This window comes from Anolis carolinensis, chromosome 3, assembly GCF_035594765.1.
Source record: "Anolis carolinensis isolate JA03-04 chromosome 3, rAnoCar3.1.pri, whole genome shotgun sequence".
In the NCBI taxonomy this organism is placed as follows: Eukaryota; Metazoa; Chordata; class Lepidosauria; order Squamata; family Dactyloidae; genus Anolis; species Anolis carolinensis.
In genome coordinates, this window is record NC_085843.1 from 233,973,194 (window position 1) to 233,987,616 (window position 14,423).

General features: G+C 43.3%; 1 protein-coding gene across 1 annotated transcript; it reads left to right on the forward strand.

Moving 5' to 3' along the window:
• Positions 1 to 6,819: 6,819 nt before the first annotated feature.
• Positions 6,820 to 13,551, forward strand: pgam1 (phosphoglycerate mutase 1). The gene is made up of 4 exons (XM_003229112.4): positions 6,820 to 7,065; positions 10,944 to 11,218; positions 12,239 to 12,419; positions 12,572 to 13,551. Exons 1-4 carry the CDS (start codon positions 6,918 to 6,920, stop codon positions 12,739 to 12,741), a joined length of 774 nt encoding a protein of 257 aa, XP_003229160.2. The 5' UTR covers positions 6,820 to 6,917; the 3' UTR covers positions 12,742 to 13,551.
• Positions 13,552 to 14,423: the final 872 nt, after the last annotated feature.

Here is a 14,423-nt window from a genome sequence, read left to right on the forward strand (position 1 = left end):
AATGTTTATGTTGTACTATCTCTGCAGAGGGCTGTTGTGCATTTTCTGGGCTCTATGGCCATGTTCAAGGAGCATTCTCTCCTGACGTTTCGATCACATCTATGGCAAGCAACCTCAGAAGTTGTGAGGTTTGTTGAAAAACTAAGCAAGGGAGGTTTATATATCTGTGGAAGGTCCAGGGTGGGAGAAAGAACTCTTGTCTGTTGGAGACCAGTGTAAATGTTGTAATTAATCACTTTGATTAACTTTAATGGCCTTGCAAGCTTCTTGGCCTGGCTGATTCCTGCCTGGGGGGAATCTTTTGTTCAGAGGTGTTACCTCCCCCTCTGATTGATTTATGTCTATAATTCCTCTGTTTTCAGAGTGTTGTTCGCTATTTACTATTCTGATTTTAGAGGTTTTTTTAAATACTAGTAGCCAGTATTAACAAATGCTACGTTCAGCAAAGGACAAGAGGGACCCTCTCACCTCTGCAGGAGTCTACCATATATCATGCAGCTGTGGACAAGTCAACATAGGGACCACCAAACACAGCATTGCTCAGACACAAATCAAGGAACAGGAAAGGCACTGCAGACTATCTCAGCCAGAGAAGTCAGCCATAGCAGAGCACTTGATGCACCAACCTGTACAAGCATATTATTTGAGAACACAGAAATCCTGGACCACTCTAACAACTATCATGTCAGACTGCGCAGAGAAGCAATTGAAATCCAAAAAGAAAGGAGGAAACCATGTAAATGAACAAAATCTGGCTACCAGCAAAATTTGGGTGCATCCCTACAATGTAGAATTAATGCAGTTTTTCACCACGTTAACTGCTATGATTCCTTGCTCTGGAATCATGTGAGTTGCAGCTTTACAGCATCTTTAGCCTTTTCTGTAAAGAGCGCTAGTGTTTCACAAAATACAACTCCCAGGATCCCATAGCATTGAGCCATGGCAGTTAAAGTTAGGTCAAACTGCATTAATTCAACAATATACATGCACCTATGGTGAAAGTGGTTATAGCAATAAATGTAAATGCAGGTTGAATATTCCTTATCCAAATGTTTGGGACCAGAAGTGTTTTTGGAATTTGGAATAATGCATATACATGGCATATCTTGGAGATGGGACCCAAGTTTAAATGTGAAATACAGTTGTTTCATATATACTTTGTTCATAGTGCCTGAAGGTAATATTATATTTTTAAATAATTTGTGCACAAAACAATTGTATGTATACTGAACCATCAGGAAGCAAAGGTGTCCCTGTCTCAGCCAACTTAGTAAATAAGCTTAAATTTCGGGAGTATTTTGGAATTAGGGATAAGGAATGCTCAACCTGTATGTGAATAAAAAAGGCATGGGAGAAATAAGACCTCTATCATCGCAGTGTTAGGAAATTCTTTGAAAGAGAAAAACTATGTGTTGTCAAAGGCTGTTTTTTCAGTCACTACTAGCACAAAATAAATCCTGCCATTATACTTCTGGGGGGCCATCATGAAATGTAGACCATGGGTATTACCTGCTCAATTTTTAACTTTCTCATAAAGGAAGACGTTCTTCCAGGTCCCACCAGCACCTTATTTTCAGTGACATTGCAGTTGAGGGACTTCTTGGTGACTGCTTTGAGAGTGGGTATCTGCTCCCCCCTTGAAAAACTTAATTCTCTAGAAGCCAGAAACTCTCCTCTCTCTGCTAAGATGTGTCACCTTTGACCTTGAAAGTAATGAGCCAAAGGATGATCTAATGGAGAATAGCATATAATAATTAAAAGAACAAAAGGCACATTGAGAGTGTAAGATATTCATGATATGCAAGATGTGTTCTCACCTTTTGCACTTGTGACCAATCATACTAGACATTGGGATGTGTGGTTTCTGGTATGGCCATGTTCTAGCAGCATTTTCTCCTGATGTTTCGCCTGCATCTGTGGCTGGCATCTTCAGAGGAACCACACAGCTTCTCAGTGATTCCAGCCTTTGACCATACTAGACATTAACTTAAAGATGCCTCAGCGGTCGTCTTTACATTGTTTCACCTTTAAAAGTAAATATAACTGCATAATTAATTGTCCCAGCTTTCCTGGCACCCACTGGCCAGCGTCTTTCTTTCCTATTCTCTTTTCTTCTTCGCATTTTACTTATTTATCCAAAATAAACAGTTTATCCTGAGATCAAAAAGACCGACTGTTTTCTGTTTGGGTTCAAAAGCTGCACCTTTGAGAGGTTGAAATGACAGCTTCACACTGGAACTCCCTGGTGAAGATGGTTCCTTTGTTGTTGTTTTGTTGACATTGAAAACCTATTATAACAGGGTAACAAATGACTGTGAGGACCTTTTTTGGAGGACCTTTGAAACTGAGAAAAATAAATCGCATAACCTTGTGTAAACTTAGGTCTACTCCATCAGATGCAAGAACAATCAATTTGCTTTGGGGAAAATAATTTTATAAGAAATTTGCAACTTGGAAATGTTGATTTGGTTTCTATAAGTTCCTATCTCATTGAGCTTGTAAAAAATGTGCGCACACGACTGCAGCTAGGCAAAAAAGTTATGCAGCATCATATAACGTGCTGGAAGACTTGTTCACCCCATTCTTCTGGAACTGATTGCCTAAAGCAGCATTCCATTGGCAACCTGCTGGGTTTCTATTGATCTCCCAGTTTCCACTCATTCTGACATTTTACATGTTCTGAACCTGACAGAGAAGTGATAAAAAGCAGCTGTGTATATAGAATTCTTCACGGGGACAAGGGTTCAGGTTAACTCCTTGCCCATAGAAAAGTATCACATGAAGAATAATGGTTTAGTAAAAGAAACCAATAGTCACTTAGAACTTCCTCAAAATCTACAATTGTATGCATACCTGATAGTAGTTCCCATTAAATCTTCCAAGTATTCAGGATTGCATTGTATATTTTTGGATGTTTATTCCCTAGTAATGGATTTAGGCTGTATTGTAGCCCAACATGCATGCACTTATGTTTATTATAGAAGGGGTTTGGGGGTTATTCTGCAGCAGTTTGGATTCTGTCCAAAACTCTCATGATTCCACAGTATTGAGCCATGGCAGTTAAAGTGGTGTCAAGCTGCATTAATTCTACAGTGTATCTGCACCTGGTGAGTGTACCCTTGTTTCTCCTTCTCTCTGACCTGAGATTTGCTGCTGCTTCAATTGTAAGGTTAGATCATCCAGCAAAAAGGGGAAATTGTTCAAGCACACAAACTCCTGAATTGCTGTGAGTTTTCTGGACTGAATGGCTGTGTTCCAGAAGCATTCTCTCCTGATGTTTCTCCCACATGTGTGGCAGGCATCTTCAGAGGATGTGAGGTCTGTTGGAAACTAGGTAATTAGGGTTTATATATCTGTGGGAGAAAGAACTCTTGTCTGTTTGAGGCAAGTGTGAATGTTGCAATTGGTCACTTTGATTAGCATTGAATAGCCTTGCAGCTTCAAGGCTATTCCTGCCTGGGGGAATCCTTTGTTGGGAGGTGTTAGCTGGCCCTGATTGTTTCCTTTTAATATTAAGTAAACACAGCTGTCTATTCTAAACAATGTAATGAACTGTATAAAACAATAGTGGTTCAACACATAAGTAGTACACAATACGTATATTGGAGCATCATATACATATAACATACACAGAAACAATACTCAGTCCTGAGGTATATAACTCAAAAGTATTTTGAGGTGTTAGCTGGCCCTGATTGTTTCCTGTCTGGAATTCCTGTGTATTGAGTGTTATTCTTTATTTACTGTTCTAATTTTAGGTTTTTTTTGTTGTTTTTTTAACTGGTAGCCAGATTTTGTTTGTTTTCATGGTTTCCTCCTTTCTGTTGAAATTGTCCACATGCTTGTGGATTCCAATGGCTTCTCTGTGTAGAATGACATGGTGGTTGTTAAGAGTGGTCCAGCATTTCTGCGTTCTCAAATAATATGCTGTATCCAGTGATTCCAGCCATGAAAGCCTTCGACAACACATTAAAGATTTGAGACCAATAATTGCATAAACTGATTTCAAATTCCTCAGAGCACAGGTTGCAGCAATACAAAGAAGCATGTCTCCTTTTCATGTAGTTAGGTGTACTTTTTGACACTGCAGATCCCTTCTGTCAGGATCGCGTAATGCTGCGGCACTGCTCCACCTAATGCAGGATGCATCTACACCAGATATAGGCAAACCCAGGCCTAGGGGGCGATGCGGGCCCCTTGGGACTTTTTCTCTGGCCCTCCACTCTCTCACCATTTCATCTTTCCTTCTTTCTCTCTTTCCTTCCTCCTTCCCACCCCCTTTCTCCTTCCCTTCCACCCTTTCGTTCCTCCTTCCTCCCCTTTCCTCCCTCTCTCCCTCTTTCTCCTTCCTTCCTTTCTTCCCTTTTGTCTTTCCTTTTTTCCTTTATCCTTTCCTTCCTCCCTTCTCCTTTGTTTTGTCTTCCCTTCCTTCCCTCTTTCCTCCCTCCTTCTCTCTCTCCTTCTTTCTCCTTCCATCCTTCCCTTCTTCCTTCCTTCCATCACCTCACCGGGGAAGCCAGTCCTCCTAGCTGGGAGTGTTGGCATGCGACCCCCAAGTTAGAAAGTCTGCTTATGCCTGATCTACACTATAGAATTAATGCAGTTTGGCACCACTTTAAGTGCCATGGTTCAATGCTATGGAATCATGGGAGCTGGAAGTTTTTATAAAGTTTTAACCTTCTCCTCGAAAGAGTGCCCGGTGTTTCACCAAGCGACAATTCCCAAACTTCCACAGCTTTGAACCATGGCAATTGGAGTGTTATCAAAGGGCATGCATTCCATAGTGTAGAGGGAACCCTAAAAGACCTCTTCTGTTTCCATATACCACGTCCGCTCTAATGAGGCTAAGCCATTCAAAGTGAAGCAGAAGTGGCGCAGCCGGGATGCCCAAGCCACGTGGCGAGGGGGGCATCCCAAGGGATGGAGGTCACGTTGCCCTTCGCGTGCGCTCCGTGAGCTCCGTGCCCGGGGGAGCAACCGAGCGGGCGCCTTTGCCTGTGCGCATGCGCAGAGCCTTCATAGTTCCGGCTACAGAATGCACGTATCAAGTCCTGCCTAAGAACAGTGCTGCGCGCCCCAAAGGCAAGGCGTGCACATGCGCATTTGCGAGTTTGCAGGACGAATAGCGGGCCTGAGATAGCCATAGAACTAGAAAATAAAAGACTCACACACCCAAGCGTTGGATATTATACTTCTTAGATCCTTTTGGTTTCCTTTGAGGCCCCTTCCACGCAGCTGAATAAAATCCCACATTATCTCCAGCAACAACAACTCTTTATTGATTAGTCAATTTGACCATATCAAAACATATGAAACATACAAAACGTACACACTTACCCATACATATAGTAAAACCATGTATAGACGCAAAGCATCCTGGCCTACAAGCCTACCAACCCACTCCTAGGTAATTGTGCAAATACAATTACTGGGCTGCTGTGAGTTTTCCGGGCTGTATGGCCATGCTACAGAAGCATTCTCTCCTGGATGGGAGAAAGAACTCCATCGTAGAAAACTTGATGAACCAACCTGGACACAACATATTATTTGAGAACATAGAAATTAAGGGCCTGGAGAACAAGCCCAACGAGGAGCGGCTGAAAGAGCTGGGCATGTTTAGCCTGCAAAAGAGAAGGCTGAGAGGAGACATGATGAGGAGCATGTATAAATATGAGAGAAAGTCATAGGGAGGAGGAAGCAAGCTTGTTTTTTTGTTGCCCTGGAGATTCGGACGCAGAAAAACGGCTTCAAACTACAGGAAAAGGGATTCCACTTGAACTTTAGGAAGAACTTCCTCACTGTGAGAGCTGTTCAGCAGTGGAACTCTCTGCCATGGAATGTGGTGGAGGCTCGTTCTTTGGAGGATTTTAAGCAGAGGCTGAATAGCCATCTGTTGGGGGGGGGGGGGCTTTGAATGCGGTTTCCTGCTTCTTGGCAGGGGGTTAGACTGGATGGCCTATGGGGTCTCTTCCAACTCTGTGATTCTATGAAATGCTGGACCACTCTAATAACCACCATGTCAGACTACACCAAGAAGCTGGTGAACAATTTCAACGGAAAATGAACAAAATCTGGCTACCAGTATTAAAGAACTCTAAAATCAGGACAGTAAATAAAGGGCAACACTCAGAAAACAGGGGAATTCCAGACAGGAAACAATCAGGGCCAAATAACACCTCCCAACAAAGGATTCCCCCCAGGAAGGAATCAGCCAGGCTTTGAAGCTGCAATTTATTTATTTATTTACTACATTTATATGCCGCTCTTCTCACCCCGAAGGGGACTCAGAGCGGCTTAGAAATCAAATGTACATACAATATATTATTAGCATAGCACAATATAAGCAATTAAATTACTATATTGTACTATATAATTTTATGGTAATATTATTAGTAATATTACATTTAATATATAATCATATATTATATTATTAATTAGTATAATATTGTATTACATTATAATATCATTATCAATATTATAAGTAAATACAATATATTGTATATTTACAAATATGCAAGGCTATTCAATGCTAATCAAGGTGATCAATTGCAACATTAACGCTTGCCTCAAGCAGACAAGAGTTCTTTCTCCTACAGATATAAACCCCACTTGCCTAGTTTCCAACAGACCTCACAACTGCTGAGGATGCTTGCCACAGATGTGGATGAAACGTTAGGAGAGAATGCTTCTGGAACATGGCCATACAGCTCGGAAAACTCACAGCAACCTATTAAAGAGGAGGCTCGGAATGTGTGTATTGTGTGTCTATCTGTTTCTGAATACTAGATCTTGGGCTCGTGGGCGGAGCAGAGGGCGGGTGGTTCCCTCCGCGCAAGCGCTCTGGCCTCTGAAGAATCTCCTTGTCGGTCGGGGCAAAGCATCCTCCCAGGCGCATCCAGGCTTCGATTCCCGGCGGCATGGCGGCGGCAGCGGCGTATAGGCTGGTCTTAGTCCGGCACGGAGAGAGCGCCTGGAACCTGGAGAACCGCTTCAGCGGGTGGTACGACGCGGACCTGAGCGCCACCGGGCAGGAAGAGGCGAGGCGCGGCGGAGAGGCGCTGAGAGGTGAAGCCGGGGAGGAGGAAGAGCGGGAAATAGGGTATAGCCTTGGGGTGATAGGAGGCGGAACGCATAGGGAGGATACTGAGATTTGCTGCGCTTTGCAAACAAAATGCATTGTAGAGCAGGGCATGGGCAAAGTTGGGCCCTCCAGGTGTTTTGGACTTCAACTCCCACCATTCCTCACAGCCTCAGGCCCCTTCCTTTGACCCCTCAGCCGCTTAAGCGGCTGAGGGGTCAAAGGAAAGGGCCTGAGGCTGTGAGGAATGGTGGGAGTTGAAGTCCAAAACACCTGGAGGGCCCAACTTTGCCCATGCCCTGCTCTACAATGCAACTGTATTCCTTATTCTTTGTTGGGAGGTGTTACCAGTATTAGAAAACTCCAAAATCAGGTCAGTAAATAAAGAACCCCACTCAGAAGACAGGGGAATTCTGACATGAATCAATCAGGGCTAACACCTCCCAACAAAGGATTCCCCCAGGTGGGAAGCAGCCAGGAACTGAAAGGCTATTCAATGCTAATCAGGTTGGCCAATTTGAACATTCACATCTTCCTCAAAGAGACAAGAGTTTTCTCCCACCCGGGACATTATTCCACAGATATATACATCCCATTTGCCTAGTTTGCAACATACATCACAATCTCTGAGGATGCCTGCTTTAAATGCAGGCGAGAATACTTCTGGAACATGGCCATACAGCCCGGAAAACACACAGCAACACAGTGATTCCGGCGATGGAAAACTTAAACAACACTAGATAAGACTCCTGAACTTTCTAAGGTGAAAGGCAGTAGAAAAGAGGAACATATTACATATGGATGGATTAAACCAATGAAGACAACTGGGTTGTTGTATATCTTTCGGGCTGTGTGGCCATGTTCCAGAAGTATTCTCTCCTGACGTTTCGCCCACATCTATGGCAGGCATCCTCAGAGGTTGTGAGGTATGGAATGAAGACAACTGTCCTGGGTTTGCAAGACCTCAAGGATAGGAAAGCCTGGAGGTCTTTCACTGATGGAAGTTGATTAGAAGGTACTCAAACAGCATGGCGGCTGAGGAAAGAGGATGAATGGGATTGCAGTGTGAGTCTTCAGCAACACGTTTCTCATCTCAGCAGAAGGATGTGACTTACTCATAGTGTATAAGAAAGACTGACTGGAGGGGGCAGTGTTGAGTTGTGAGGAACCCACACATATTCTCGGAGCCCCAGCATAGTGATGGAGCTTCTACCTACCTCGCTGGCCCATCCACACAGCCAGGCCCGTAGGCAGGATAGTGATTTTTTTTTGGGGGGGGGGGTGAGTCTGAGTGAGAGAGGATCTACCCTAGCAAACCTTTTGTATCATTATCCCAATACCCCCATGCATATGGGATATATTGAGCATGGTGATTAGATCATGATATCAATAAACATACAGTTTAAATAATACCAGTACGGCCTTCTCGCGGACTACCCTGAGAATTTCGGGGGGGGGGGGACTGAAGCCCCTCAAGCCCCCCCCCCCTTTACATCCCTGCACACCACCATATAACTCAGAATATCAAGGCAGAAAAACCCAAAATACCTGCTTTGAACTGAGTTATCTGAGTCCACACTGCCATATATTCCATTTCAAAGCAGAAAATGTGGGATTTTATTCAGCTGTGTGGAAGGGGCCAGAGAAAACCAGGGCTGCAAAGTAGGACAAAGAGGTTTTTCATCCTTTGCTCCATCTGGTTCTCTCTTCCACTGAGAAGCCGCTCTTCTCCTCCAGGGGTTAAGCAGTGGCATCGTAATCCATCCGGAGCCTTGGGGCCCTTCCTTTTAGAATTTAATCTTGATGGCTTTCAATTCCTGCCTCTGGTGATGTAATACCACCATCACTACCACCACCATAGGGATTGCTTCATGATTATACTGGCTCCAAATGGCAGTAGGATCAATTGCTTGATTAGGACAAATGTGCTGCTTGGTCACATTTCCTGCCTTGCATGAGAAAGAGGTGTTTGACCCCTTTTATGTTGCCTTCTCCCAATAAAAAAGGACAGTTCCCTCTGTAGATACGTCCTCCAGTTGTGCAATAGGCAGTAAATGACCTTGGATAGGTCATGTAGCTGTTTCTACAACAAAGCACTGTTTCTGCCTAAGCCAAGGAGCCTCTTTGTCTCCAAGAAAGGATCCTGGCAGTAGCTTAATATGCTATGGTTTAGGAAGTGGTTAAGGGGGAATAACCCCCTCCCTTCCTTTTCTTCTCCATCCTACAGAGCGCTGAGTCTTTGTTAGGGAGATGCAGTTGGCGCTGAGTCATTTAGTGGTGCTGCAACAGAGGAAGAGCTTCTGCCCAATTCTGGCTACAGGAAATAGTGGGGAGCTTTCAAGAAGCAACTCCTCAATTGGGTTGCTGTGAGTTTTCCGGGCTATGTGGCCATGTGCTAAAAGCATTTTCTCCTGACGTTTCGCCCACATTTATGGTAGGCATCCTCAGAGGTTGATTTGTGGACAAAACATCAGGAGAAAATGCTTCTTAAACATGGCTACACAGCTCAGTAAACTCACAGCAAGCCAGTGATTCCAGCCATGAAATTCTTCGACAAATCTGCAATTGAGCCCTGCAGGCTCACGAGGCCAAACTATTTTCATTTATTTATTTTTCTACCTGTCTTCAAACAACAGGGCAATTCTTCTTTCACGAAGAATGTTTTATAGCAGTATGGTTCAGCCAACAACCCACGGTCCACATGCAACCCACAAATTCCTTTTTGTTGGCCCTTGCCCTTCTTACTGGAAAAATATTTTAACATTTGGAAAAAAAAATGTTTACCCTTCTTACTGCTTTAAGTTTTTAAGAAATGGCCATATAAGGGCCATATTGAAGCCTCACATTCCTATACTAAGGTTTGATTGGCTCTCGGGTAACTAAAAATTGGACCACACTGTTTTATAGTACCTGGCTTCACTGATTTGAATTTAGTCGTAACTCATAATTAAAACAACCCTGCATTAACGTGTCTGTAAAATTCCATGGACTTGCCAATGGCCGCCATGAAGACACATGCACCAGACATGTCAAGTACCCTTCTAAAGTGCATTGCATAAACAATCTGGTCATTTCTGAGGTGTCCATTGCTTGCACAATTGCATTTCACCCCATTGTATGGTCAAAACTGCTGTTTACCTCCGTGATATTGGTTGGCAACTGTTCTGTCTTTCTACCAAGGAGAACAGACAGGAGACCATAAGGACCTCTTGTCAGCGTGCCACAAGGTAGCTCTTTTTAAAGGGAAAATGGCTAGTTGTTTCCTCTCCTGCTGGTGGAGCGGCTGCTGCTCTGATCTTCCTCCTCCAGGCACTGTCCAAGGATTACATAAGCATTGCAACTTTCAATTCCTTGCGTGCCTGTGTAGCCAGTCACAAACCAGCTACATTGTAGATTGGAACAACTAGATTTGCTAGAAAAATGTAAAATTTGTTATTTTGCAGATTTGTTGCTACTTTTCCATTCTGAAACTTGGAGGTTGTAATAAAATAAAATCCTTTAAGTGGCTGAGGGGGAAAAGGAAGGGGCCTGAGGCTGTTAGGAATGGTGGGAGTTGAAGTCCAAAACACCTGGAGGGCCCAAGTTTGCCCATGCCTGCTCTACAATGCAATGAGAAGTGGTGTATTCCTTATTCTCTCCCCTTCCCTCAAGATTTAGTGATTTCTTTATCCCATATGTGTGATACTGAAATTTGGTGTAAATCGTGAATTAACTGAATTAGAATACTCTGTATGGCTTTAATGTGTCCAGTCAGCTGGAGAGAGATAATCTTTGTATGCCACCTATAAAGACAATGTATTTGAAAGTCTGGAATAAAGTGGACTGCAAACTGAATGAATCCACATTGCTTTCTGTGCCCTTCTAGATGCTAACTATGAGTTTGACATCTGCTTCACATCTGTGCAAAAGAGGGCAATCCGCACTCTCTGGACTGTGCTGGATGCTATTGATCAAATGTGGTTACCTGTTGTGAGAACCTGGCGTCTCAATGAGAGGCATTATGGTGGTCTGACCGGCCTCAACAAGGCTGAGACTGCTGCTAAACATGGAGAGGCCCAAGTAAAGATCTGGAGACGTTCCTATGACATCCCACCTCCTCCCATGGAGCCGGATCACCCTTTCTACAGTGCCATCAGCAAGGTGAGCTGGGAAGTCTCATAAGTTTTGTGAAAGTGACGGTTGTTCTGAATGAACTGTTATTTGGGGAAAACTCTGTGGATAAACATAACGTTGTATTTCAGTCTCATGTTCTTACTGTTTCCCTATAATGGAATTAATTGGGCTTAACGTGCCCCCATCTTCCTCAGGTAATCTTACCTTAGCTTAGTGATTTTGGGAACCCTACTGTTTGCCTTGCTAATTGCTGGTTTTGTATGGGAACTGAACTTTGCATTGTGCATTTTGATGAATACATTAGGACTTAGTAAGGAAAAGAGAAATTTATTCCATGTAATTAATATTTCACATTGTATCCCTTGGTGGATGTTTGTACTATATAACAACAGATGTCAAACCTATTTGTGGTGGGTGGATGTGATAGATATTTTCATTTGTACAGCATGTTTGCCAATTACTTAACTGTGAAAATGGACACTGTTTGTACGTTACATGCAAGATATCACTCTGGTTTTCCTGATATTTTGGACTTCAGCTCCCAGCATCCCTGATCATTGGTGGACAGAGCAGCTAAGGTTCCTGGACATTAAAGTAAAAAACAAATAGACTAGTTCTAGAGGGATCACTACCACATGTACCAAGAACAGAACTATACAATTTAGAATACAGATTATAGGTGCCACCCTTTTGATATACAGGTCCAATACAACAGTGCACATCAGTTATAATTAGAACTGTTAGAGACAAATTAATCTGTATTAAACGAACTTGGATATAGAATCATAATGAAAATGTGGTGAAAAGACAAATGTTTTATGACCTCTAATGGAGGCCTATTTTGCCAGGCAGACATTTAAAACCTAGCAGGTTGTTGACAGTAAATATTAAGTAATAGCGCTATTGATCCAGGAAGGTATGCTGGGCAGAGATCACGGTACAAGCAAGGAAACCTTCCCATAGGTTCACTGAGGTTGTTTTGATAGTCCCCTGAAAGTAAAACGAGCTGCTGCTATATTTTAAATGGAATTACATGTTCTTCCCCAGGACCGTCGCTATGCTGACCTAACTGAAGATCAGTTGCCTACATGTGAGAGCTTGAAAGATACCATTGCCCGGGCCTTGCCCTTCTGGAATGAGGAAATTGTTCCACAGATCAAGGACGGCAAGCGGGTGCTCATTGCTGCCCATGGCAACAGTCTCCGTGGTATTGTTAAGCACCTAGAAGGTGAGTCTACTCAGAATGTGAGGCAAATATCTCAAATCAGCACAAGTCTGGTCAGGTCTGAAAGGAAACTTCAAGGCGGTTGCTTTTAAAATGTTCTTGAGTAGGGTAATATAGCAAAGTTTCCATATGATTTATCGTTTTATGCTTTGCAGGAATGTCTGAAGAAGCCATCATGGAACTCAATCTGCCCACTGGGATTCCTATTGTCTATGAGCTGGACAAAAATCTGAAGCCTATCAAGCCTATGCAGTTCCTGGGAGATGAGGAGACAGTCCGCAAGGCCATGGAAGCTGTGGCAGCTCAGGGCAAGGTCAAGAAGTGAGGTCTGGGGAAATAAATCTGTAGGAGGTCCCCTCCCTTGTCCCTTTCCTCCCCAGCACATGCCTGCCACAGCCTGAGGGACTAGGTGGTGAGCCAAAGGAGGTGAAGCTTTTTGGGGCCATGTTCTTTCCTTCAAGACCAATTTCCTTCCACATTCACTCCCCTTTCCCACCCAGACCTGGCGAGATACCTAAAGATGGGGACCATGGTCCAGCAGAGGTTCTGGGAAAGTAGTAAGCCCACTACAATGGAATGTGATGCTGCTAAAGTGAAAAGGGACCAGCTACTCCCCAGTATTCCCAAAAGAGTCCCTCTTGCTTTCATTCCATTTCACGTGGCAGCTGTAGATGCATCAATCAAATGTTGCTTGATGTGGCTTTGCCGTCACTTTGTGATTTAAGACTACAGATGTTTGAAATAGCACAGCTGTGACACAAGGCTCATTATTTTAGAAAACAGCTTGCCACTTAACTAAAAGGCCATTTTTAGCTGTCCTTGCAGCTATATCTGAGTTTGTGTTAGGTAATAATAGCAACTTTTATGTGATTGCCTTCAAAACGCCAGGGAGAAGGGTTGAGGCTAGGGAAGAGAAGAGAACAGCACCTACCCTATAATTTCCAACTGTGACTCCATAACATTGCTGTAGTGCCAGTCAGCCCAGATACTGTGCATCATCATGTGTTGCTTTTATGCCCAACAATCTGTGTGGTATCCCTGTCCAACACAAGGCAGGTTTACACTGGAGCCCACTTCACTGTACAATGGCTGCATTTGCCCTAGTCTCAGTAAAATAAAGGAATTATGTGCAATACATTTAGTGTCTTTTACTTCATTTGAGGATCTCAGAATACCACTATGCTAATGAGCTGTTACCTACCGCAAGGTACCGCAGCTCTTTTCAAGTTTTTGTGACACCCACTGAAATTTCAGGATTCAGTGAATTAGGGCAGAGAGCTGTATTGTGATTGTAGTGGCTGAATTTCCCTGCCCTTTGCATTTTAAGTTGTTTCCAGAACCATTATTTTGCTCAGAAGGAAGTCCCAAGTAACATTTGCAATTACCTATTACCAGTTGCTGTTGGACTGCAATGCCCATCAGTTACCCAACTATCCACGTCAGTTAAGCCTTGCCTTATTTCAAATGAGATTATGCTGCAAGACTTCCTGATAATTATCTTCTCATTTTGGCCAGTTCTGATGAGAACCATACCAATGCTCAATATGGGCAACTGTTATGAGCCAATTTCCAGCCTAGATTTCTGAATGCTGAAAGGATATCAGTGCAATTTATTATGCTGTTTGTTTATATCCCACTTTCCTCTCCCAAAAGAGACCGAATCCAAAACTCTTGGTGGGCTACATTAATAACAACTGGCTACTATGGAAGCTTTCACCTATTTTGGTATGAGTTGGGATTTCTCAATTTCCCTGGTTTAACCCTACGTACCTTTAAACCATTTCTGATTTGCATTGACCCTAAGACAAGCCAATCGTAGGTTTTCTTAGCAAAATTTGTTCAGAAAGGATTCACCTTTGGCTGAGTATTATTTACCCAATGTCACCCAGAGAGTTTCCCTGAACCCTTACCTGGCAGTGCTTTAGTCCAATTCTTAAACTGCTATACCACACTGTCACTCAGCTAAAATACAGGAAATTGGCACTGAAAATCCTTTCAGTATAACTG